The 25,710-nt window shown below is 51.4% G+C and overlaps 1 protein-coding gene and 2 long non-coding RNA genes across 4 annotated transcripts; 1 reads left to right on the top strand and 2 right to left on the bottom strand.

Moving 5' to 3' along the window:
• Positions 1–6,758: 6,758 nt before the first annotated feature.
• On the bottom strand, positions 6,759–8,875 carry LOC146895420 (uncharacterized). The gene is made up of 2 exons (XR_014997284.1): positions 8,702–8,875; positions 6,759–6,966 (listed from the first exon to the last, which is right to left on the bottom strand). It is a non-coding gene; the product is annotated as an uncharacterized LOC146895420 (long non-coding RNA).
• Positions 8,876–12,765: 3,890 nt separating this feature from the next.
• Positions 12,766–24,943, bottom strand: Selplg (selectin P ligand). 2 transcript variants are annotated; one of them, XM_087903714.1, is made up of 2 exons: positions 24,803–24,943; positions 12,766–14,654 (listed from the first exon to the last, which is right to left on the bottom strand). In XM_087903714.1, exon 2 carries the CDS (start codon positions 14,647–14,649, stop codon positions 13,378–13,380), a length of 1,272 nt encoding a protein of 423 aa, XP_087759840.1. In that variant the 5' UTR covers positions 14,650–14,654; positions 24,803–24,943; the 3' UTR covers positions 12,766–13,377. The 2 variants fall into 2 exon arrangements, with proteins under 2 accessions (XP_087759840.1, XP_048306085.3); XM_048450128.3 differs by lacking the exon at positions 24,803–24,943 and adding an exon at positions 22,595–22,737.
• On the top strand, positions 17,156–19,356 carry LOC125410535 (uncharacterized). The gene is made up of 3 exons (XR_014998689.2): positions 17,156–17,578; positions 18,079–18,150; positions 18,366–19,356. It is a non-coding gene; the product is annotated as an uncharacterized LOC125410535 (long non-coding RNA).
• Positions 24,944–25,710: the final 767 nt, after the last annotated feature.

Consider the following 25,710-nt stretch of genomic DNA (forward strand, 5'->3'; position numbering starts at 1 on the left):
CCCTGAAGGAGCACCCTGGAGGACTACCCTGGAGTACTACCCTGGAGTACTACCCTGGAGGAGCACCCTGGAGGAGCACCCTGGAGGAGCACCCGAGGAGTTTCATCAGACATTTGTCAGTCTAACCAAGGTGACCATCGAGCTTGGTGACGACAAGCTGGAGACGCAGGTAGCGAGACTAACTCCTTCTTGTTGCTGTGACAAACACCAAGAGCAACTTAGGGGAGAGGAGGCTAGTCACCCTCTATGGCCACGCCCATCATGAAGGAAAGTCAGGGTAGGAAGTCAAGCGGAACACAGCTTCCTGGCTTGTGCTCAACCAGCTTTCTCGCACGGTCCAGGGCTACCTGCCCACCGTGGCCTGGGCTCCTCTCCATCCGTCAACGAGACAATCCCCCACCCTGTCAGGTGACTCTAGGCTGTGTCCAGTTGGCAGAGCTAAACAGACCAGTGGCTCAATCAGCCACAGTGGCTTAAATAACACACCTGAGGCCCCGACTTCCACCTGCGGCAATGCAGAAGCCAGGCATGACAGCACATGTCTGGGATCATACAAGATGGAAGCAAGAGTTCAAAGACATTCTTGGGCACATACTGAGTTCAAGACCAACCCGGGCTATATGAGACCTTGTCTCATAACAAACAAATGAAGGAATGAATAAATACACACCCCAAACCCACAAAACAACAAAGTCAGACTCGGCTGTGGGTTGAGACATCAGAAGAGTAACTCTTGGGGGATTCTGGCGGGCAAGGGACTCAAGGAACAGGGTAGTCCTGGACACTGTGGCCCTCAGGTCTGGGTCCCATTCAAGGGACACCCAGTGTGGGAAGGCACAGCTGGACACTGGAGATCTGCCTGCCCTGTCCAGGTTATGAGTCAGTTCAAAATGCTCTTAAAAACCCACATCCCTCCACAGGGGGTACACGCTACAGGCCAAGGACAGGGTGGCCAGCCAGCTGTGGCTGTCTTGTAAACATTTACATTCTCCGAGTGGAAGGAATCTTCTCATGAGACTCACCGGGACCCTGGTGGTGTGGGCAGTGCAGCTGGGACTGCAGGCTTTGCCTCAGACTTCAGCTTGACCAGCTTCATGCTGGGGGCTTCCAGGCCATCACCGGCCTCCCTGTTCTGCAGCCCCAGGGAGGAGACCCTGTATATCGAAAAGCAGGGAGGCCCCTGAAGTTCCCAGTTGCAGGACGTCTCCTCCATTTCTCCTACTCACTTTAGCCCTCTAGTCCCTCCACATTGCCCTGCCTTTCCCTTCTCTCCCCTTCCCTCCGTTCCCCTCCCCTCCCCTCCTCTCCTTTCCCTTCCCTTCTCTTCCCTTCCCTTTTCCACCCCCTCCCACATGGAAAGTTCTGGACATTTTCCAGGTGCCACTCGGGCCTGTCTCTGTGGAACCTACATTCCGGTCAGAGGTCACGGACCATTTTGAAGGTGCCTAGATGGTGCCTTGGTGATACAGGGCTGGTTACAGAGCAGGGGGAGGTGACATTCCAACAAAGATATGAAGAGAGGTGGCAGCAGTTCCGGAACATGTTCTGGAAAGGTCCAGGCGGAGGAAGAGTGATACAAAGATTCTGGGGTTTGGTCACCCGGCATCACCCAGGAGTAAGAAGGCGGGAGATGTCACCGGAACAGAGTGGATGAAGAGGGCAAGGGAGGACATGAAGTCAGAAGGGAGTGGGCCAGGCCTGGAGCTCTGGGAATATTTGAAGGGTGTTGGTCTCCATGTTGACAATCCTGTGTTATGCATGTATGTAAAACCTGGCCACATCCTTCATCCATCAAGCCTCTGTGCGCCCACAATTCTTTTTTCTCAAGAACCCGGAGAAAGAGGTTTTCAGGGTCCCATCTCTAGGCAGGCTCTGTGCCAACTGCCTGATGGCTGGCTATGCAGGCCTCTGGTCCCTGCCTCCGTTCCTTCCATCTGACCACATAGTTCCTTCTCAGCTGGGTCCAGAAGCCCTGCCTCATCTTCCTTCCAGTCAGTCTCTGCCCTGGACCAGAGGTTACCCAGGGACAGCTGCATGGGGGTGGCGGTCTTCCAGGACATCCGGATTACCTACCAGGTGGAACCAGGCTCTTAGGGTGGGATCAACCAATGTCACCAGTAGCACCCGTAGCACACTATCTGCCCAGAGGGTCTGGGGCATGGCAGGGACACCATGCATTGAGTGGTCAACCAGCCAGGGCCTTTTCCCTCTGTTGTCAAACAAGGCTTCTTGTAGTAAGTCCTAGAGCCCTTGGCACCCAGATGAGCACCCTCATGGCAACAGGGGCCACAGAATCTGGGTAGTGTCACCCAGTTGGGTTTCACAAAGCAAGGAACCCTCAGCCACCCCACCCCTCTTTAATCACTCAGTGAGCTCCTCCACCCCATCGTATCTTTACAGAAATGTCCTATTCTTGGGCAGTGTGCACGCAGCCACTCCCCGCACTGCTGGCCACTAAGCCCCAGGGTCTAGGCAGCTGAAGCAGCAGACAGACCCTCAAGCCTGGGCTTAACCTCTCGAGCCTGGATAGAGGCTAGTAGTGTGGGTCAGCCGGGGTTGGGGGGATGGGCCCAACAGCTGAAAACATCTGGTTTGAATTGTCACTTAGAAGTTCAGGCCAGGCAGCCAAGGAATTTGTGAGTTAATTTTAGGCCAAAAGACAGCACTCAGCAGGGCGGGGTCTGGGTCCCTCAAACCACAGAGGCAGACAGGCTGAGAGGGTTGTAAGGCCCCCATGGTGCCCCAGGAGGGTCCTGCTGCCTCACAGCTAGAGACTTACTTGCCAATGGGCACAGATTGGCACCAAGGGCTCTTCTCTCCCCTTGAAGGAGAGGAAGTGAGGCTCAGAGGCGAGGGAGTTGTGCTGTAACACACACCCCGTAATCAAGCATCGAAGCCACGATTCAAACCAGCTACTGATTTTAGACCCTTTGAGGCTTCCATTTTCCGCTGAGCCTTTAGCCTTTGCAAAGCTTCTCTTTCCATTTCCTTGGTCCGTCGGTGTTTTCTGAATCCCCACTGTGTGCCATGCACAGTGACAGGGAGCATGAGCTAAGCCTCATGTAGCATCCATCCGCAGTGCCTGGATGAGGGAAAGGGGCTGCTGTGGTGAACTGACGGCTAGAGTGGTCTTAGCTGGACAGACGGACTTCAAACTGAGACCTAAGGAATTTCAAAGACACCAAACACTCAGCGATCCATATGTGTATTGAAAAATTAACAAGGGTAGAGTTGGGCCCTGAAACTCCCATTGGTAAGTGAGTAAGTCACACTCATGCTCCTTTGTCTTCAGTGTCCCCACGGGGACTGCTGAACTCTTGGGGGACCGGGACACAGAGGCTAGAGTCAAGGCCACATAGCCATGTGTCCAGAATGAGCCACCCTGGGGGAGTGAAAGTGTGACCAAGCCAGCAACTGGTGTGTGGGCTTCTGAGCCCACAGTAGCTCTCACCTCCAACTAATCTTGGTCACGCGTGGGGTTCTACAGCCCACAGCCACAAGCAGAGGTGGTGGCACCAAGAGGCTGCTCTGCAAGCAAGTCATGGGGACCCACAAGTCAATCGGAACTTCCAGAAATCCCTGGGAAGGAAGCTCTGAGGTGTGGGTGTCTCCTGCTATGTGAGGAGCCTCAGAGTCAAGTCCTCCCTTAGCACCATGGACACTGGGGATCATCCTGTAAGGGGACATTATGTCCTGTTGAGCTCCACCCTTATAAGGCTGTTATACCCACCTAGTGTGACAACCAGAAATACCTGCAGGGTGGCCAAACATCCCCTGGGAGCTGCTGCCACCGCAGCTTTCCTATGTGTGCAGGGGTACCAGGGACGGTGCTTTCACTGCATGGGGCAGCTGGCCCCTAACGTCTTCACACTAGCAGTTTTTTCTGACCATAGAAATCTTAAGAAAACGAATTCAGATTTCATTTAACATAGATATCATGGACCTTTCCCCCTTCGTCTTTTTAAATTATGTGTGTGCGTGCATACGTGTGCGTATGGGCACATGCTATGGCATACACGTGAAGTTCAGAGACAGCTCTGTGGAGTCACCCTTGCCTTGCACCCTCATGTGAGCTTCTGGGGGGGTCAAACCCATTGTCAGGCTTGTGCGTCAAGTGCCTTTGCCCAGCAATCGGCTCGCCGGCCCCTCGTCAGTTGTTCAGGTGTTTTTCTGTGGCTCAGGCTGGTGCAGTGTTTGCTATACAGCCCAGGTTACCCTTCAACTCAAAGCAATCCTCCAGCCTCAGCTTCCTGAGTGCTGGAATGACAGACACGGACCACCACAACTGGGTTCCATGTTGTTCTTCCGAAAATTACTTGCAGAGGCTTGAGGACTGCTCTACTGGGAGAGCCTGAGCCACCTCGCCTCACTTCCAGCAGTTAGTGTGTTCTCCAAATGTTTCCCGGGCACCTGCTCTGTGCCAGGGGTTTTGGCAGAAAAATCGAGTCTCTCTTCCTGCCCACAAACATGCCCCGTCTATGCCTGGGGACTGTAATTGGTCATTTTTTAGTTGGCCGCTTTTGCTCTTTACTTTTTGGGGGCCCATCACCCAGCTCTCAAATACGCACACACACACACACACACACACACACACACACACACACACACATGGAGTCTTAGCTCGGCTTATTTCTAGCCAGCTTTTCTTAATTTAAATTATACCATCCTTTTTTTTTTTTTTTTTTTTTTTTGGTTTTTCGAAACAGGGTTTCTCTGTAGCTTTGGAGCCTGGAACTAGTTCCTGTAAACAAGGCTGGCCTCGAACTCACAGAGATCCACCTGTTTCTGCCTCCTGAATGCTAGGATTGTAGACATGCACCTTCTGTCTCTAGTCTACATATCTTCTTTATATCTTTCTTTCTTTTCTTTTCTTTTTGGTTTTTCAAGACGGGGTTTCTCTGTGAAACAGTCCTGACTGTACTGAAACTCGCTGCTTTGTAGACCAGGCTGGCCTTGATTGAACTCAGAGATCCACCTGCCTCTGCCTGCTGAGTGCTGGCATTAAAGGTGTGCACCACCACCACCCGGCCTTTCTTTACTTCTTACTCCATGGCTTGCTGTGGAGCTGGGTGGCTGGGCCCCTGGAGTCCTCCTTCTTCTTCTTTCTCTTTCGTTCCTTCTCTTCCCAGATTTTTCCTCCTGCCTACCAGCCTACTCTTTCTTCTGTCTGCCTATTGGCCGTTCAGCTCTCTTTATTAGACCAATCAGGTGTTTTAGACAGACAAAGCTTCACCGAGTTAAACAAAAGCAACATAAAAGAATGCAACACATATTTGCATCATTAAATATTCGACAACACAAACAAAGGTAAAGCATCTTTAATATTCTACTCCAGAGGACTGCGTGTGACATGAGAAGACGGTGGTCTTAAAAGCTCAAAAGAGGGGGGGCTGGAGAGATGACTGTGGTTACGAGCACTGGCTGCTCTTCCAGAGGACCAGGGCTCAGTTCCCAGCACCCACATGGCAGCTGTCTATAACTCCAGGGGATCTGACACCTTCTCACTAATGCATATAAAATAAATTTTAAAAAAAGAAAAGAAAGTTCAAAGGAAAAGCCAGGCACATTGTTGCACGCCTTTAATCCCAGCACGGGGCAGGCAGAGGCAGGAAGACTCTGATTTTGAGGTCAACCTGGTCTATGTAGTGAGTTTCAGGACAGCCAGCGCTCTGTAGAAGAGTTTATCTTCCCCTTATAACGCCACGCCACTGAGGTTGTCATGGCACCGCACTCTCATGACCTCATTGAACTCCAATTACCTCTCAAAAGCCAAAAGCCCCACTTTTTAATTCTATTAACACATGGATTTCAGGGTCCTTTTCAACACCCTGAAACCTCAGCAGTTCCTGCTTCGCTCCAGGTAGAGAGGCTCACACCTTACTGCCCCTCCTGGCAGAGGTTCACACCTTACTGCCCCTCCAGGCAGAGGTTCACACCTTACCCATCCCTCCAGGCAGAGGTTCACACCTTACCCATCCCTCCAGGCAGAGGTTCACACCTTACCCATCCCTCCTGGCAGAGGCTCACACCTTACCCATCCCTCCTGGCAGAGGCTCACACCTTACCGCCCCTCCTGGCAGAGGCTCACACCTTACCGCCCCTCCTGGCAGAGGCTCACACCTTACCGCCCCTCCTGGCAGAGGCTCACACCTTACCGCCCCTCCTGGCCTTCCCTCTACACAGCTGTAGTCTCCTGCTGCCAAGTGGGAACTCTCTCAGTCACTGCCGTGCAAGCATCAGGCCCTCAGACCTGCTTCTGGCCCCAAGGAGCTACCCCTAACACAAACTCCCAACTCCCAGATGAGCAAGTGCGGGGCTGAGAGCCTGGTGGCCGGCTCCAGGGCTTCTTCAGTTTACCCCAGAGAGGTGGACTTAGGTGGCCTCTCTGCTTCCCCCACCCCACCTCTCCCCCACCCAGGCCACTTCCCCTCTGGCCAGATGGGCACCACAGTCTTGACTTTTTTCCACCTTTGCTGCCAATTCAAAGTTCTCTGGGAGAGTAATCTTGCTGCTGAAGAGAAGTCAGGCCAGAACCTGACTTAGCGATTTAGAAATTTAGGGGGTTCCCAGTCATTACTCAGGGAGCTAGTCTGTGGTCATGGTTGATCTCAGATCTTTAGGAGCTGGACGGAGTTTGATCTGGGCCCCTACATCAAGCAGTTCACAATTCCCTACCACTCCAGCCCAGGGGATCTAACATGCTCTGACCTCTGCAGACACCTGGACACACATAAACTCACATCCACATTTACAAAATATTATGTGTTTTTAAAAACTTTTATACCTTTATTTTATTTATTTATTTTTATTTGTTTATTTTGTGTATTTTTATTTTTTGAGACAGGGTTTCCATTATGTAGCTCTGGTTGTCTTGGAATTTGCTATGTAGATCAGGCTGGCCTTGAACTCAGAGTTCCACGTGTCTCTGCTTCCTGATGTTGGGACTGAAGGTCTGTCCTGCCACATCTGGCCAAAAACAAAAAACAAAACAACACAAAAATTATGCTTTGAGAGGGAGGGAGGGAGGGAGGGAGGGAGAGAGAGAGAGAGAGAGAGAGAGAGAGAGAGAGAGACAGAGAGAGATTAAGTCCAGGTCTCTGATTTCCAGCCTGGAAGGAAGTCTCAGTGAGGCAGTGTTTAAGTGTGGTTGGTTGGCTGGTGGGCACTTTGACAGGGGATTGACTCGAACAGGGAGAAGCCTCCTCTGTGGGCATCATCATTCCTTGGGCAGGGGATTTTGAACTGCACAAGGCTGGAGAAGTGAGCTGAGCAAGATCACATGAGTGCTCTCTCCTCTCTCGGTTCTTGACTGGACATGATGTGACCAGCAGTTCCGTGTTCCTGCCACTTGACTCCCCCACAGTGACAGACACGTGAAATAGAACAATCTTCCCGGAAGGATCCAACCTGGGTGGGGAATCTGCAGAGGTTGTTTGTCTCAGGGGAGGGCCCAACGTCTCCTGAGCCTTGGGACCACCCAGGCTGCAGATAACACCCAGCCAGGTCTCAGGATGATGTCTGTCTCCTTCCTAAACTTGGAAAAGGAGAACCTGTGAATCTTGGGAGATCCACCTGAGGGTAAACAGGAAAACAGTGGTTTTTGAGCAGACACAGAGGCACCCACCCTGCAGGTGGAGGGTACTGCTGAGCAACCAGGCTCATCTTCACGTTCAGCACCAGAGTGAGGATGGGGGGGGGGAGATGGCATTCCCCAGAAGAAGAATGGGGACAAGCACAGGAGGTTGGCACAGTGGCCAGATCCATCCAGGGCTCAGAAACAGCTCCAATCAGAGAGCTGAGCCCATGAGTGTGGGAGATTCTTCTGTTGTAGTACTTGTTGGGACTTATTATCAATTATGGAAGCTTGGCCTTTAGCTTAGGCCTGTTCCCAACTAACTCTTATAACTTAAATTAACCCGTTTATACTAATCTATATTTTTCCACATGGCTTTTTACCTTCTGTTCATTCTGTATGCCTGGATCCCTCCCTGTCTTCCTGGCATCTCTCACAGGCATGGATTCATCCCCCTGAGTTCCTCCTTCTCCAGGAAGCCCCACCTAACCTCTTCCTGTGTAGCTATTGGCCGTCCAGTTCTTTATTAAACCAATCAGAAGGCAATGACACATCCTAACAGTGTACAAAAAGATTATCCCATGAATTTTTGTCTCCTCAGCCCACCTCACCATAGAGCATGTGGATTTCAGAGATCTAAACTCAGATCCTTGAGCAGGGTTGATAAATACTTTTTATTTACAGAGAGTCCTTTCCTGGGCCTTCTGAACTTTAAAAATGGTTTTAGATTTTTTAGATTACACCCGCAGATGGATATGTTTCTACATAGGCATATGTGCATGTGTGCAATGCTCAGGGAGGCCAGAAGAGGGTGTTGGATCCCATGGAGCTGGAATTGCAGGTGGTTGTGAGCTCCCAAGTATCAGGAATGGAACACAGGCCCTCTGGAAGAGCAGTTGGTGCCCTTAACCACCAAGCCATCTCTACGGCCCCTTCCTGGACTTTATGTCCTTCAAATCCACACTCTACACACAGCCTTTGTGCCTGGCTTCTGCCATTCAGTGAGTGATTTTGTCATGTCAGCAGGCATGCTGGTATCTGCTCTTGTTTATGCTGAGTGCTATTCCACCTCATGGACGTACCCTTCATTGGCTGAACCTGGCTGTCAGAACCAAGGGAGCTACCAACCTGTGAATGGCTTCACACCAGCATGTGTCTGCGTTCTCGTGCACAGCGACTGCGTTGAAATGTCTGGGAATCTGTTCAACTGGTCTCCAAAGCAGATGCAGCATCTGGGACCCCATCTCCCCATCCTCATCAGCAGTTGGGCGTTGCACCCCAGCCTCTCCCCAACCAGCTGCAGGCTGCTGTCCTTTTCACTTTCAGCCTTGGTGTGCTGTGACCCTCATGGGGTTTCCCTAAGCTCCCCTGATGGCTGATGATGTCAAACAGTGTTTGCCTTGGGAAGCACCTGAAGGGCCTTCACACCCCACAAGGCTAAAACCCCACTAGGGACCCCTCCCTTCCTCATCCCAGCCCTCCACCCACAGCCCCTCTTCAGGATGGCTGCCCACGTCGGAACCCTGAGGTCCTAGCTCGCTTTCCTTCCGTTGCCGCTAACTCCAGCATCCCTGGGTGTGGCTCCACCCCTCATCCCCAATCGCTCCTACCCCTGCAGCAACGCAACTCTTCCTGTTCTAGATGCCCCCTTTGCCTTGTTCTCTTCCCTTATACACACACCCGTGCCCACACTCGCACACTCTGGCACCCTGGGGCTTGTGCGCGTGGCAGACAGGGCAAGCCCGAGCCCTTGCAGCTCTTGGCCAGGTCTGCTGACAAGAGAAACACCCATGTGACGGGTGGGAGAGGGCAGCCCCTGACACAGGGAGGAGGCGGGGACTGGGCAGAAACTCAGCCTACCAACTACCTGCCCACCACCTCTGCTGACCAGCATCCCCTCCCTGCCTGACCCCTCCCTGCTTCTCCTGGCTCTTTAGCAAAATGCAGCCTGTTTGCTCTCAGTTTCTAAGCTCCAGTCCCGTCCCCCTCCCCCCTTCCTGCAGCAGCATGGTGATTTCGCACCCCTATTATGCAGTCCCCTTAGGAGCTAAATGAGGCAATAGAGACAAAGGTTAGGCGGGCAGGACGTGTTCCACACGCGCCAGCCCTCTTGGTGCTGTGCCTCCCTCTGCATCATCCTGGTATCTACAGAGGGGGGCTAGTTCTGCTCTGTCACCTTTCCGAGTAATCATGCCTCTCCTCTGTTCCAAGGAGTAAGGGGGTGACAAGGGAGACTTCCAGATGACAGGAAGGTCAGCAGAGTGAGACTTTGGGGCACAGGATTCCCCCAGAACCCCACTGTGATCTGGATAATAGAGTGACATCATGCTAAGAGCATGGCTGCAGGGCCTGGGTTCCAGTCCCACATCCTCTGTGTGATGGGAGCTGGAAGTTCACATCTCTGAGCCTCCATTTCCTCCTCTATGAAATGGCAAGGCTGTCTGAGAGGTTCAGGGAGATCCTGCAGACGTGTGTGGGTTCGCTGAGTGGATGCTTTGGCTGAATCAGGTTCTGTATGGTCAGGGGCATACAGAGACAGGGTGGGGCAGTGTGTGCAATACACCTGGAATTTGCCCAAGGGCCAGGTATCAAGTTTTGAGAATCGACTCTTGAGCAACTATACCAGAGCATCCGCACTCCAAACCCGAGGCTGCCCAGCCCCTCATCACATCAACACCCTCCAGAAGCAGGTGGCCAGCGCCCCCTGGTGGCTGCTCCTCCCATCGAGGGTGAACCCCATTCCCAGTAAGAAAACCACAGCTGCGTCCTCACACAGCATCCTCAGAAAGGCCCCAGGGAACTGTAGCTCAAGTCCTGTCGTCGTTGGATCTGAGAATCTTTCTTTCTACACTTTTTGACCCAGGGGAGATGAACCCCAATCGACCCAGCCCACCAGCTGACCTCCTCTAACAGTCCAGAGGGAAGCAGCAGACAGGGCCACCTCCAGACACTGGGCCGTCTCTCCACAGTCCCTACCCTGTCCCTGAGGGGCCCATCCCCTGCCATGTTCCTCCCTGCTTTCCCTATGGCGCTCTTCATGGCTTTCCTACTCCTCTCTCCCAAGATGCAGCCTCCTCTTGCACTGCAGGCCACGTCCTGAGCAGGTGGGGGGGGGGTCTCTTCGTCCCAGACAGAGTTTTCTGGGAGAGAGAAAAAAGCGTTTTCCCTCCAGTGACACCAACGACGTTCTCCTCCCTGGTGCTGTGCTCCCAACAGTCTCCTGTCTATGGAAACGATGGGAAGAAAGGCCGTGGGGGTGGTCAGGAGTGAGAGCTCAGGGGTCCATGTGGGGTTGGGGTGAGGTGGAGCATGTCCACCGTACATGTGACCCATGTATAGGCAGCCCTCCTGACTTGCTAAAGATGGGGGCAGTTCAGAACAAAGGCTCTATTGCCAAAATCAGAAAGTCAGCAAATTTGTGACCCTGTGTCACCCTGCCCTGCATTTAGGGCTCAAACTTACAGAACCCAGTTGGCTTGCTGCCTCGGTGTGTGTGTGCATGTGTGTGTGTGTGTGTGTGGGCATGTGTATTGTGTGTAGGTGTTTAAGTGTAGGTATGTGTATATAGCTGTATAAGTGTGTAGGCGTATGTGTGTGTAGGTGTGTATGTGTGTGTATAGGTATGTATGTAAGTGTATTTTTGTCTATAGATGTATGTGTATGTATGCATGTGTGTGTAGGTATATATGTGTATGTAGGTATATGAGTGTGTATAGGGGTATGTGTGTGTAGTGTGTGTGTAGGTATGTATATGTGTGAGTGTGTAGGTGTATGTGTGGGGGGGTGTATGTGTGAGTGTGTAGGTGTATATGTATGTAGGTATATGTGTAGATGTGTGTGTTTTATGTGTGAGTGTGTAGGTGTATGTGGGTGTATATGTGTGTATATGTGTGTGTATGTACGTGTAGGTGTGTATGTATGTATGTGTGTATATATGTGTAGGTGTGTATGTATGTATGTGTGTGTATGTATGTGTGTAAGTGTGTGCAGGTGTGAGTATGTAGGTGTGTGTGTAGGTGTATATGTGTGTGGGTATATGTGTAGATGTGTGTGTTTATGTGTGAATGTGTAGGTGTGTCTGTAGGTGTGTGTATGTGTGAGTGCGCATGTGTGTGTGGATGCATATGTATGTGGGTGTATATGTGTGTAGGTGTATGTGCGTGTGTGTGTGTACACGTATGCACGTGCACGGGGAGGCCAGAGGACAGTCTCCACCGTTGTTCCTCTGGAGCTATCTATCTTCCTTTTGAGATCATCTCTTATTGGCCTGGAGTTTCCAAGGGGGACAGACTAGCTGGTCAGAGAACAATCTGTTCCTGCTGCCGCAAGGCTGGGGTTCAGAGTGTGAATCACCAAGCCTGGTTTGTGTGTGGGGGGGGGGGTGGGGGGTTCTGGGGATCAAATTTAGGTCCTCACGTTGGTAAGACACGTGCTTTCCATACCAAGCCAACTCCCTATAACAGAGCACAGTGACATCATCATCACCACACACTGTGGTTTAGAGAACCGACGTAGGGAGCTGCAGTAGAGATGGTGTGGTACCCACAGCCGAAATACTCACCATCTTAGCCTTGAAAAGAAATTGGTCAATCCCAAACTCTCGGCAACAACCGGTAGAGATACGTGGGAGGTAAGGGACAGCCTGGAAAGTGTCTTGGATGGCAGGGGCTGTGCCAGTGCATGAGGATCTGCTAGAAGACCTTAGTGGGGATGGGTACCCTGTGGAGGGAGAGGTTTCTGGGCAGGATCGTGTGGACAAGAGGGATCCACCTCCCTTGGTCAAACTCGGTAAGGGTGTATTCAATGAAGCTCTCTGGTTGGTTTATTTGCTCAATTTTGTTTGTTTATTGTGTGTGGAGGTCCGAGGACAATTTCTGGAGAGCAATTTTTTCCTTCCACCATGGAGGCCCCAGTCAAGCTTAAGACACAAGGCGTGGCTGCAAGCGCCCTTACCCGCTGAGCCAGCCAGCCAGAGACAGGGTCTCATGGATCCCAGACTGCTCTTAAGCTTGCTGCCTCGTCAAGGATGCCCTTGACCTCCGGCCCCTCCAGCTCTCTAGTGCCGGGAGCATCAGTGTGTGCAATTACACTGAGCTTTCCCCTGCAGTCACCCAAGGAGGCATGAAAAATCTCTATTGTCTGAGAGGAAGATGGAGATTGGTAGCCTGGGCACACAAAGGATGCAGCCACCATTTGTTAAACACATTTATTGAGTGCCGGTGCTGTGCCACAGTGTGAGGTCACTGTCACCAGACTGAAGCTCAGGGGTTCACAAGACCCAAATGAAGGACTATCTTTCCAAGCCTGGTCCTGGGATCCTCAGACAGGTGCCTGGGAAAGCCGAGAGCTGCCCCTCACTGTGGGTAGAGAAACAGACATGGCCAGAGAGCAGCCTTCCCCAGAGACCCTTTCTTATCAGGCAACCATGGCAACTGAGAGGAAGGTTTGGGAGTGGGGTAAGGGAATTCGTTCTTTCTTGGGGACGTGCAGCCAGTGACCCGCAGCAAGCTGCACAGCACTGGGAGGCATTGTGGCTGGGGCGACAGAAAAAAACAGCAGACAGGTCGGAGAGAGGCGTCCAGGAGCAGCAACTGCTTCCATGGTCCTTGGCTTGGAGGCCACTAGACTCCATGAATGAAGCAGAAGATGCAGGGCTTTGGAGGCTCTGGGCTCTGATTGGGGTGGGTCCAGGCCCCTTCCCTAAAGATCCCTATGGATAAAGTTCACCCAGGAAGCCCAGCTCTGTGGCCTTGGCGAACAGTGGGTGGAGCTACAGCAAGGGCCTGGCTCAGGTACCAGGGAGGCTAAGGGAGGAAGCTGCGCAGGGTTAGGTCATCCCCATCTCGGTCCTCACTGGGCTCTGTCTTCAGGTCCTGGACCTTGGGCAAGTCCCCATTGGCTGTGACGGGAGCCCCTTCACCCCCCTCAGGCAGTAAGGATGAGATGCAGATCATCTCGGTCGGGGAGTAGTTCCGCACCGGGTACATGTGGTTCTTACGGGAAAGGCGGACTGCCAACACCACCGTGCACACCAGGAAGATGGTGGCCAGAGAGGCTAAGATGAGGATGACCAGCAGGCATTGCTTCACGGGGATGAGGTCCGAGAACCCTGGGGTCGTTGTGGCCAGAGAGCTCCTAGGAGTCACAAACAGCCCATTCTTCAAGTGGCCAGTTGCCACATCATTGTCCTTATGAGTCACAGATGACCCAAGGAAGATGGTAGAGTCAGTGGACATGGTTTCTGTGGCAGTGGGTTCTGTAGAAGGTGCTCCTGTGGCTGTGGCCTCTGTGAACAGACTTTTTACATCCTGACTCCTGGGAAGCTGTGAGGTCTCTGCCTCCATCGTGGGTGCTGGCCGTGAGGGCTCTGCCTCCGTGGGTGCTGGCTGTGAGGGCTTTGCCTCCGTGGGTGCTGGCCGTGAGGTCTCTGCCTCCGTGGGTACTGGCCGTGAGGGCTCTGCCTCCGTGGGTACTGGCCGTGAGGGCTCTGCCTCCGTGGGTGCTGGCCGTGAGGGCTTTGCCTCCGTGGGTGCTGGCCGTGAGGTCTCTGCCTCCATCGTGGGTGCTGGCCATGAGGGCTCTGTCTCCATCGTGGGTGCTGGCCGTGAGGGCTCTGCCTCTGTGGGTGCTGGCTGTGAGGGCTCTGCCTCCGTGGCTGCTAGTTGGATGGTCATCTCCACTGTGGTTGGCCTCCACTGTGTGGCTGATTCTGTGCTTCTTTCAACAGCCAGTCCTCCTGCATCTGGACCAGCAGGGCCGGTGGCGGTAACCTCGGCAGTGGTTGACTCAGGGGTTCCAGCCCCCACAGAAACTCTCTGCTCCAGCATGGCCATCACGGTCAGAGACTCAGGGTTTGCAGCCACCACACTGGTGACATTGATCAGCATTTCTGGGGGATCTGTGCCTTCCATGGAGTAATCATACTCCCCCCAGTCCTCATCGCCAGCTGCTTGTCTCCGTGCCCGGAGAGGCACAGGGCCCGAGGCTGCCTTGGTTCCCTGCTCCTGGATGTCCCATGACTGGAGGCTGTCACTAGGGCCCAAGAGGCTCAGCAACAGCAGGAAGCGTGGAAGCATGGTACCTGGGGAGACAGGGCAGAGAGGTGGGGACGGCATCACCCTGTGCCTGCTGAAGACCTCACAGGCAATGCTGGTCTGGTCTGGGGCGGGCACTGTGGCATCGGGCATCTCTTGAGGCGGGCCTCTTGGCTGCATTGAGAAGCATGTGCTCATCCACACAAACAATGCCATCCAACCTTAGAGACGGTTCACTAACCTCTCTGGCATTTTTGGTTAAATTTTGTTTTCTTTCTACCCCACCCCATTTGCTTTTTTAATTTTATTTATTTATTCTATTTTATTTTTGAGACAAGAGTCTCCTCCGGCCTCAACCTCCTGAGCGCTGTGATTATAGCTATGAGCTATACAATGCTCAGTGGTTAATATATAGATTAATCACATTAATTAATTTATATCTATAGCCTATTATATATATAATCTATGTATTTTTATTTAGTTTGTATGAGTGTTTTGCCTTCTTGCATGTCTGTGCACCCACCACATGTATGCAGTGCCTGAGGAGGCCACTGGATCCTCTGGAACTAGAGATACAGCTATAGGCTGACACGTGGGAGCTGGGAATCAAACCCTGGTCCTCTCGCCACCGAGCTGTCTCTCCAGTCCTAAAATGTTTTATTTCTACTAGGCTCAAGACTATAATCCCAGTATTGAGAGACTGAGGCAGGGGGACTGCAAATTTGAAGTAGGTCTATCTACATAGTGAGATCAAGGCCAGCCTGAGTGACTTAATGAGATTCTGTCTCAAAACAAACAAAAACAAAATTAGGAAGAAGCCCGCAGGGTCTGGGCACGGTGGCACATGCCTGGAACCACAACACCCAGGAGGCAGATCCTGTTTTACACCCTTCCCCTGAAGAAGAAAAAAAAAAAAAAGAGGAAGGTGAGGGGCTGTGAAAGTCAAGTCAGCGTTAGGGAACCGCTGCACATGTGTGAGTTCCGAAACCTGAAAAGAGGAAATAACAGTGAGGAGGGCACGGTGGCACACCTGTGTCCCGGCACTCTGCCGGCAGACGCAGGTGGATCACTGTGAGTTCAAGACTGGCATGACCTACATAGCAAATCCCAAGCCAGCCAGGGTCACATAGCAAGACCCTGCCTCCAAAAACAAAAGTAAATAAACAAAGAGAATGAAAACAATTGATCTGTGGGCAAAACAATCCACCGAGTTAGAGGAAGTGAACGGATTTTCATCTTCTTTTTTGTAGTTTTGTTTGGGATTCTCTTTCTTTGTTGTTTTGTTTTTGTTTTGTTCTGGTTTTTTTTTTCTTTTTCCAAGATGGTGTTTCTCTGTGTATCCCTGACTGTCCTGGAATTCTCACTCTGTAGACCAGCCTGGCCTTGAACTCATAGATCTGCCTGCCTCTGCAGGCGTGTGCGCACACGTGTGCATGTGTATTTGTGTGCACACATAAACCATGTGTGCAGGTGGGGGTCAGAAGACAACCCAGGGAGTCGGTTCTCTCCTCATGGGTCCAGGGATGCAAATGGCTGCCAGTCTTGCCAGCAGGTGCCTTGACCTCTCACTGCACACTGTTTCTATTTTTGATAATAACAACTCCAAAAGAAAAAGTTATAAACAGACCAGTGGGCGTGGCCCTCACAATCCAGCGGCTGAATGGAGGAGCCCACCCTGGCCTGAGGACAGCAGCTTGCTGGTCCCTGATGCTTCTCCTTGGCGCCCCCGCCCCATTTATCTGTCTCCTCCCTGCCCCACACAATTTCCTGCCAGTCCTCAGGTCTTTGTCTCTTTTATTAAAAAAGTGATATATTTGAACTGAAAAAGGACACCATCAATAGACATGCCAATGTGGAGGGGGAGAACCTCAGCCCCCAGGCAAGAACCACAGTCAACTAAGGAACAAGAATGGAGGGAAATAGTATTCCCCAGAAAAGAGCACCCTGAGTGGTTATCCGCCACCCAACAGTCATTTCTGAAAAGACACACAAAGCAACCTTATCCAGAAACAACAATTAATGAAAAAACAGGCCATGAATTTGAACTAGAGCAAGGGGAGGTATATGGGAGGATTTGGATCGAGAAAAGCGACAGAGGAAATGATGTAATCACAATCTCAAAAATAAATAAATAAATAAAAACCCCTGCTGGGTAATGGCTGCATACACCTTTAATCCCAGCACTTGGGGGGCAAAGGCAGGTGGATCTCTGTGAGTTTCAGGATAGCCAGGGCTGTTACACAGAGAAACCTTGTCCTACAAAACCAAAAGAAGACAAAAAAAAAAAAATTAAAAACAAAACCTTTTAGAAAGGTTTAAGAAAAACCTTGGCATTTTTAAATTATTCATATGATGTATCTGTGCGGGGATATGTGCACCTGAGTGTAGGTGCCTGCAGGGACTAGAGGCATCAGATCCTGTGGAGCTGAAGCTACAAGTGGTTGTGAGATGCCAGACATGGGTGCTGGGAACTGAATTTAGGTCCCCTGGAAAAGTAGCAAGTGCTCTTAACCACTGAGCTATGTCATCCCTTGGTTGGTCTCTCCCAGCATCTCCCTTAAGACCCGCCTCAAAGGTACTGTGAAAGTCCTTTAGAAAGGGACAGCAGACAATGGCATCGGATGGAAGGAGGTTCAAACACTGCCTCTTAAAAGCTGTGACTTTGAGACAGACGCTTGCCTCTCTGAGCAGCGTTCCTTCTTACAGCAAAAAGACACGGCCCGCCTCACCTCGGTGCCACTTTCCTGGGGGGAGAGCAATGCAGGAAGAAGCCCCGGTGCCGAGGTATGTGTCATCACCATGACACAGACACCAACACCGCCCAACACCCACTACCTCCCCTTGGTTCCTGGAAGGCAGAGACCCAACCACTTCCTGAAACGGTGTGGGTGGGAGCTTAGCCCTTCAGTTCCTGGGGGCAAGACAGCTTGTGGGGGACCAGCGGGACTGAAAGTCAGGGTCCTATCTGCAGGTAAGGGCCAATCAGAAAGGAGCCAGGCTACTTTCTACCCACAATCCCGGGCACACAGAGGCGACCTGGGGTGAAGGCAGGGCTGGCCCACATTCCCCCTACAGCAGCTATATGCCTCTGACACCCTCTCTGACACTCAGTTGCCACTGTATGTAAAACGAGTGGTATTGTTTCAAAGACGTCCAGTGGAAGGTCCCAGATGCTGGCTTCTGGAAGGAAGAAATAGGGGAAACCTTCTGTGGGGGCACAGAAGCTCAGGCTCAAGAGGGCCATGGAGATGAGAAGGCCGCTGCTGTGGGCAGTCAGGGAACGGAGAGCCCTTCCCTGCTGTGGGAAGGTGCTGGGCAGGGGTGAGCAGGTGGAGGCTCTGGGCATCCCAGCTATTAGAAGGATCTCTGGAGCCCAGGAGTCTAACACCAGCCTGGGCAACACAGCAAGACTGTCTCATATAACTAAGTAAATACTTAAATTAATACAATTTCTTTTTAAAATATGGCCAGGCATGCTGATGTACAGCTGTAAGCCCAGCATTCGGTTGGTAGAGGCGGAAGAACACAAGCTCCGAGGTAAAGGTAAATAAACAAGAGCTGGGGCCGTGCCTCCTGGTGGAGGGTGTGCCTCAGTGGTGGTGGAGGGTGTGCCTCAGTGGTGGTGGAGGGTGTGCCTCAGTGGTAGAACATTTGCTTAGCACAGAAAAAGACGAGGCTCCTGGGCCTGTCCAGAGTGACCAGTTTGACATCACAGAAATCCCTCAGTTTCTACTAACCAGAGCCACTGGCCACTCCAGGCCAGTCCCTGCCATCTGTGCACCTTTACAGGCCTGGTCCTGGAACACCATGACCTGGGACACCTGCCCTCTGCAAGGATAGAATCCCATAGCTCTGATGGAAGCCATGTCTGAAACAGGTGGGCTGGAGTCCAGCACCCCCGCATCACTGGTGATGTCTCCTGAGGTCCAGGTGTGCTCTCCAGGGAAAGCGACATTCATCAACCCCATCACGCTGCTGCTGCAGTGGGCTCTTCTCTGGATGAACTCCCCCATCTTCTTCCAGGGACGCCCAGCTCCCAGGACCCCCATGACACAGATGAGGGAGAGCTAACCCTCTTCTCCTCAGACCACAGGAAATCAAGAGTGGGCTAGGCTGAACTTCAAGAAGGTGAAGCCACATCGAATTTGTCTCAACACTTCCCTGCCTATTTCCTGTCCTTCACCCCCAAACCAGTAGCTACCTCCCTAGGCCCTGGAGTTTATGAAGAACGGGTTTTGTGGGGCCTCGGTCCTCTGAGAAGCTTGGACCTTTTGAGTCCCTGAACATCATCTTAGAGTTTGAGACTCCAAGAAAGGCAAAGCCTACACCAACAATCAGGGGAGACTGAGGCACAGGTACCCCAGGTCCCATGAGGGGTTTATAGGAGAGTCAGATAACAGTCCATCATAGGTCTGTCCCAGGCAAAGCTGTGTGACCTTGAGCAACTCAATTTACCTCTCTGAGCCCTGGATATCCAATCTGCAACATAGGTGCGCCTCAGCTTACCATGGGATTTAGTGCCTATAAGTCTATGGTAGCATGAACATGCGAGCACACTCGACCTGAAAAACATTGCCGAGTAGCCAGGCCCACGTAAAATGTGTTGGAAAGGCTGACCTTAGCCTGCATTTGGCAACATTGTTGCTAAATCCAGCCTGCAGTGTTTAAGAATCAATAGCCCAGGGTAGATAAGATTCAAAACTTAAAGTGTGGGTCCTGTCCTCCAGAATAAAGAACTTCTTTTTTTGATTTTGTTTTGTTTTCTTCTTTTATTTTTCAAGGCAGGGTTTCTTGGTAGCTTTGGAGCCTGTCCTGGAACTAGCTCTTGTACATCAGGCTGCCCTCAAACTCACAGAGATCGGCCTGCCTCCGCCTCCCTAGTGCCAGGATTAAAGGTGTGGCCTAGAATGGTGACCTTTCAAAACACCACCATGAGGGCAAAGCATCACAAATCAGGTCAATGTCGGGGACAGTTGTGTGAAGAAGCAAGAGATTCCACTGCTCATGGGGCTGCTGAGGATGGGTGAGGAAAGGTCCCCGTGGGATGTTAGTACCCAGTAAATGCTCAAAAAACCCAGCTTAATTAACATCATCATTATTATTTTCAAACAGGTCTCACTATGTGGCCCTGGCTAGTCTGGAAACCCACTATGTAGACCAGGCTGGTCTTAAACTCACAGAGATCCAGCCTCCTCTGCCTCCTATGTTGTGGGACTAAAACCACTTATTGTCATAATTTTGAATTTTGCATTTAGGGCAAGGGGCATCCTGTTGACCACTGCTGGGTCCTGGGAAATCCCCAGCCCGGGAGCAGGCTGGAACTGACCTTTGCCCTTAGAGAACCGAGAAGCCCAGCAGTCGGTCCCTCTAGCAGGGCCTAGATGCGGCCTCCATCTCATCGTCCTCAGGGTTGTGAGTCACGCACACTGCGTGTGACCTGCATGCGTGCTGGGCCCTGCTCTAGGACTCGCCTGTGCCCCATTAAAGGATGGGAACCATTGTTCTGAGGGCCCCCAGGCATCTAGAGTCACCCTGACCAAGAGCAGGGCCTGGAAGCTAGGCAGTCCCTCTGCTGAGTCCCAAACCCACCCTAGAAACTTTTTGTTTGTTCTGAAGCAGTCTCGTGGGGCCCAGGCTGGCCTACAACTGACTCAAGCCAAAAATGACCTTGAATTACTGCGTCTCCTGACTCTGCCTTCTGAGTACTGAGATTATAGCTGTATGCCTTGACACTCAGCCCCTATCATTCATTCATTCATTCATTCATTCATTTTGAGACTATGTGGCCCAGGCTGGCTTCAAACTCATAGAGGTCTGCCTGCCTCTGTTTCCAGAAAATGCTGAAATTAAGGGCATGCGCCTTCACTCCTGGCTCCAGTGACTCTTCACTACTAAACACCCGTGTGTCTAATTAATATCCTGTGGGCCCTCGCAAGGCCCCAAGCATAGTGTTAGATAACGTGGGGGCTCCTGAACCTCAGGAACTAAGCATGGCTTGTTGGAACCCCAGGGCACTGGCCAGCTACAGATTAGCCGTGAGATTTAGCGCAAATTCAAGGAGAGCTTCAGCTGGCTTTCTCAAGTGGCATAAGCAGCACATGTCTTAGCTGGCCAGTCTGTCTGTCCAGTGCGTTACTTCCTGCAGCAAAAGGGACTGACAGATCTGGTCACCACAGGTCCAGGGTCCTGTGCCATAGGCCCATAGGCCTAGGACATCCTAACTTGGTGCCTTCTCGACCATGATATCACATGAAGCTGCCATCTCTCCCTCAGAGCCTGGTTTTCCCATCCCCCAGAACACTCAGGTGACCCCAAAGCACCAAAGCCCCTCTGGTGACCCAACAGGGATCCAATCCAGGTTTTCTGGAGAGCTTGGCAGGGTGGCCCAGTCCCTTTTGTTCCTCAGTTTCAGCTCTCTGGCTGCTGGCCAAACTGGTGAGGAAGGAACATCCTCACAGGGTGTGGTACCACCAGAGGCACCCAGAAGAGCTACCTCCTTGGCCACCGAGAGGTCAGACCCTTGTAGATGGAAGCTAGTTCCAGGAAAAGAAGGTAAAATGAGACCAGCAAAAAAACCGCATCGTCAGACAACAGAAACCAATTTCTATCTAGAGGGTGAAGGGTGGAGGATGCTCAGGGGTAAAGCACTGGCCAAGCTTGCCAAAGGGCCTGGGCTCAAACCCCATCATCATTCAGCAAAGCACAGCACAGATCTGTAGGTGTGAGGCTGGGCTCTGCTTGGGCCTTCAGTCCCTGCCAGTCCCCAGTGGGCCTCCACTTGCCTAGCATGCCTGAAGCTCTGGTTTTGATTCCAGCATCAAGGAACCGGGTGTGGTAGAGGTACATGCCTGTAATCACAGCAGTTGAAACATGGAGGCACAGAATCTAAGATACTCCATGGTTATGTAGGAGATTTGAGGCCAGCCTTGACTAGATGAGATTGCCTCAAAACCCTGAGCCTGGGGAGATGGCTCAGCAGGACTAGAGCACTGGCTGCTTTTCCAGAGGACCCGGTTTGATCTCCAGCACCCACACAGAGGCTCATGGCCATCTTTAACTCAGCTTCCAGGGGATCCAACATTGTCTTCTGGCCTGTGGAGGCACTGCACACATATGATGTGCAGACATACATGCAATCCAAACACCCATACACATAACAGTTTTTTAAAACTTAGACTAATTTAAAAACAACTTCCCATGAACAAGTTCTGTTTTCTCAATCTAATTTTTTAAAAAAAGCAAAAAAGATCTGGGTGGGTTAGATGACTCCGAGGGCAAAAAAAACCTGAGTCCAGTTCCCAGAACCCACAGTGCAAGGAGAGAACTGACTCCCTCAAGTTATCATCTGACCTCCACACACGCCGATGACACTCCTGGGCCGGTTTGTGCACACAAGTTCATAGGCACATACACACACACAAAATAATAATAATATACAAATAAAAATTTAAAATAATCAAAGAAGGCTGGTATGGTGGTGCATGCCCGCAACCCCCGCACTCTGGCCCAGCACTAGGCCAAGGCCAGAGGATAGCCTGGGCTACACAGAGTTCCAGGTCAGCTTAATGAACAAATGGAAACCATATCTAAAGGGAGAAGAGAGAGAATTCCAAAGAATATTTTCATGCTTTAACAACCTCAAGACAAATGGCACTCTGTCCTTTCTGGACTCCTCAGTGTCAGTACTGGCCTTAAGTTTCCCACTCATGAAAAGAGGGGTAGGATCGTTTCTAGGGAGAGGGCCCAGACTTCTCTGAATCTCCATTCAGAGACTACAAGGCAGCAGCCATAGCCTGGTACCCAGACAGCAGTTAGATAGTATCAGGGGAGACCCACAGCTAAGGCTGGAGAAACCCAGTCTCCATGGAGACCGTGGTCCAGAGCCTCAGTGCCACTCGGAAGGGCCCCTGTGTGCTAGCAATGGAAAGGCAAGCTTCTTATCCCTTGGGCCCCCAGCCACTCCCCAGTTTTGCAAATCAGTACTTACCTGCTCAGCAAAGCATGGGGCAGCTGCCTCGGGGCCCAGAAGCAACTCTGCCTCAATGACAAGGCCCCAGTCCACACTGCCAGACACTTGCAGTGCCAATCGGACAACCCCCAACGGCAGGGTGTGGAAGAAGGAAGTGAGAATGTGGTTACTCTGGCTGGTCACGTGACACCCCTTGTTTGTGACAGTCTTGGTGACAAATCTGATTTAAGTTGGGTGGACAGTGTGACAGTGACATGCTTGGCCTGAGAGCACTCTTGGCAATACAAGGAAGGTATGGGACCTTACAGGTGAGGGGACCTCTGGGTGAGACTTCAGAGAAGGTCACAGTGTTTCTCCATGGGCAAGAGAGAGTGCTGGTCAGAAAGAACCCTGCCATGGGAGGCCGAAAAGGAGGACAGGTCTCAATTCCACTCAAGGCGGGAAATGGGAGGCAGAGGGGTGGGAACCACAAAGTACCCATCTCTCTGGGGCTTTCATGTTGTGTGTGTGTGCCTGCGTATGTGTGCATGTGTGTGCGTGTGTGTGAGCATACATGTGTGTGTGAGCGTGCGTGTATGTGAGCATGTGTATGTATGTATGCATGTGTGTGTATGTGAGTGTGTGTATGTGTATATGTGTGTATGCATGTGTGTGTATGTGTGCATGTGCATGTGTGTATGAGTGTGTTTGTGTGTGTGCATGTGAGTGTGTGTATGTGTGCGTGTGTACCCCCACCTCTATAGCTCTGCTTGGCCTCAGGATCTTCTTTCTCCTGGGCAATAGGATGCTTTTCTTCTCACACAGCTCTACAAAACCAGGTGTGTACATCATAGCCAGGTGCAGTGGTTCTCATTATAATCCAGGCACTGGGGAGGCCGAGGAGAAAGAGTGCCACGAGTCTGAGGCCAGCCTGGGCTAAAGAGTAAAACTCTGTCTTAACTGCTCCGCAGATAATCCAGCAGGTTCTTTGAGCAGCTCTCAAGAGCTCCCTGGGCAGCGACGTCCCCAGTGTCCCAGTGGATTTCTCCTCCCTAATTTGTTCCTTAGGCCAACCCTACATGTCAGGTTGGACACCAGCCATGACCTCCTGCTGCCCCTCTTGTGGTTCTTCACAGGACGGTGAGGCCAGCCAGTAAACAATTACCATGACCTCATGCCTGAAGTAAATGTGTCACTCCAAGGAGGGTTGTAGAGTCAGGCAGGAGAAGTGACAGTGACATCAGGAGTGACGGGTAGACAGGTTGACAGACCAGGAAGAGGAGGAGAGGACTAAGCTCCAGGGTCTGTCCTGCGGTTTGACAAGGCCAGGCTCAGGACCCATATAGAGAAAAGCATACAATGCCTTGCACATAGCTTGTTTTAAAATGGAAGTCAGCAGGGCAAGGTGGTATAGCTGTAACTCCAGCACTCAAAAGCTGACAATAAGAACAAGGGTTTGTGGTCAGCCTGAGCTGCAAAATGAGAAGACCCAGGCCAATAAAATAAGGTAAGAGGCAGGAATGGTAGTTCATGCCTGTCATCCCAGCACTTGAGAGGCTGAGGCCAGCCTGGATAATATGCGTAGCAGGTCAACCAGGGTCCCATAGTTTATCTCAAAAAACAAAATAGGACCATTTATAAAGTGCCCTGCCACCAAACTCCGATAACCTGAGTTCAAGAACCGGAATCTACCTCGTAGAACAGACTCCTGAAAGGTGATTTCTGTCTGTCTGTCTGTCTGTCTGTCTCTCTCTCTCTCACACACACACACACACTCACACACACCATGGCATGAATGTGAATGATGTGGGATTCCCCTCTGCATGCTGTGAATACCACTGGCAAATAAAGGAACTGGTTTGGCTTGATAGGGTAGAGTAGAGCTAGGCAGGGAAAACTAAACTGAATGCTGGGAGAAAGTAGGCAGAGTCAGAGAGAAGCCATGTAGCCCCGCTAGAACCTTACCTGGTAAGCCACAGCCTCATGGCGATACACAGATTAATAGAAATGGGTTAAATTAAGATGTAAGAGTTAGCCAATAAGAAGCTAGAGCTAATGGACCAAGCAGTGACTTAATTAATAGTTTTTGTGTGGTTCTTTTGGGAGTCTGGGTGGCCAGGAAAGAAACAAGCGGCCTCCTACTACATGTGTATGCACATATACACACACAAAATAAATATATAAAACAAAATAATGTTTAAAGTAAAGCAAACACACAAAACAAGGTAGACAGACAAACGGACAGACCTGAGACTCCATGGTGAGTCGGGACAGGATCTTTCAGCAGCCTGAGGAAGCCAGCGCTCAGGCCCACAGCTGAGCCCACCAGAGTAGACAGATAAGCTGCAGCAACAGGACTCACATCTAGGCTGTGATGTAGCTACACGGAAAGGAATCGTGACTGTTCTTTGTCCCGGAAAGTGCCCTGCCACCCAGCTCCGCCCCAGCCTGTTTACTTGGCGGGAGACAGAGGCCGTGGTCTTTCAGGCCTATCGAGGCCCACTGAGCAGAAGACTGGCTTTCTAGGTGCGCACGCTGCCAAGTGGACGCCAGTTCATGCTTTCTGTGTGGAGACCGTGAAACCACATCCTCCTGCACCTGACACCTGCGAGGCGCGCATCCCCAGTAAGCAGTTTTGTGACTCTAGGAATAATGGACCCTCAAGGACCAAAGCAACGGTACTCAACATGAGAGAACATTTGGGGAAGCAGAAGTCCCACACCAGAAAGATCTGCTCCTTGGCGGAGCACAAAGCAGGCGCTAAAATCACATCCCTGCTTGTTAAAGCAGATTTAAAAGGAGACAGACCGAAGGGTCGTGAGTGGACAGACAGGAGGTTACAGACAGACAGGCTCTGCTTGATCTGCAAACAGGCATAAGCAAAGCTTGAGTCACTTCTTGGAACTACCTAAAGACAGACGGAACTTGCACTCAACCAATCAGAAGTAGGCAATGCAGTTATAATAAAAAACTAAGTATCTTCCAAACCAATCAGATTTCTGTTTTCCTTTTGAGTCTTTCGAGCACCCTCAGCAGGACTCCTGAACCTCACTGGCTTGAAGCTTCTTGATTTACTAATTTTCATTACTGTGTGTGTGTGTGTGTGTGTGTGTGTGAGAGAGAGAGAGAGAGAGAGAGAGGGGAGAGAGAGAGAG

Source organism: Myodes glareolus, chromosome 2 (assembly GCF_982192425.1).
Source record: "Myodes glareolus chromosome 2, mMyoGla1.1, whole genome shotgun sequence".
Lineage (NCBI taxonomy): Eukaryota > Metazoa > Chordata > Mammalia > Rodentia > Cricetidae > Myodes > Myodes glareolus.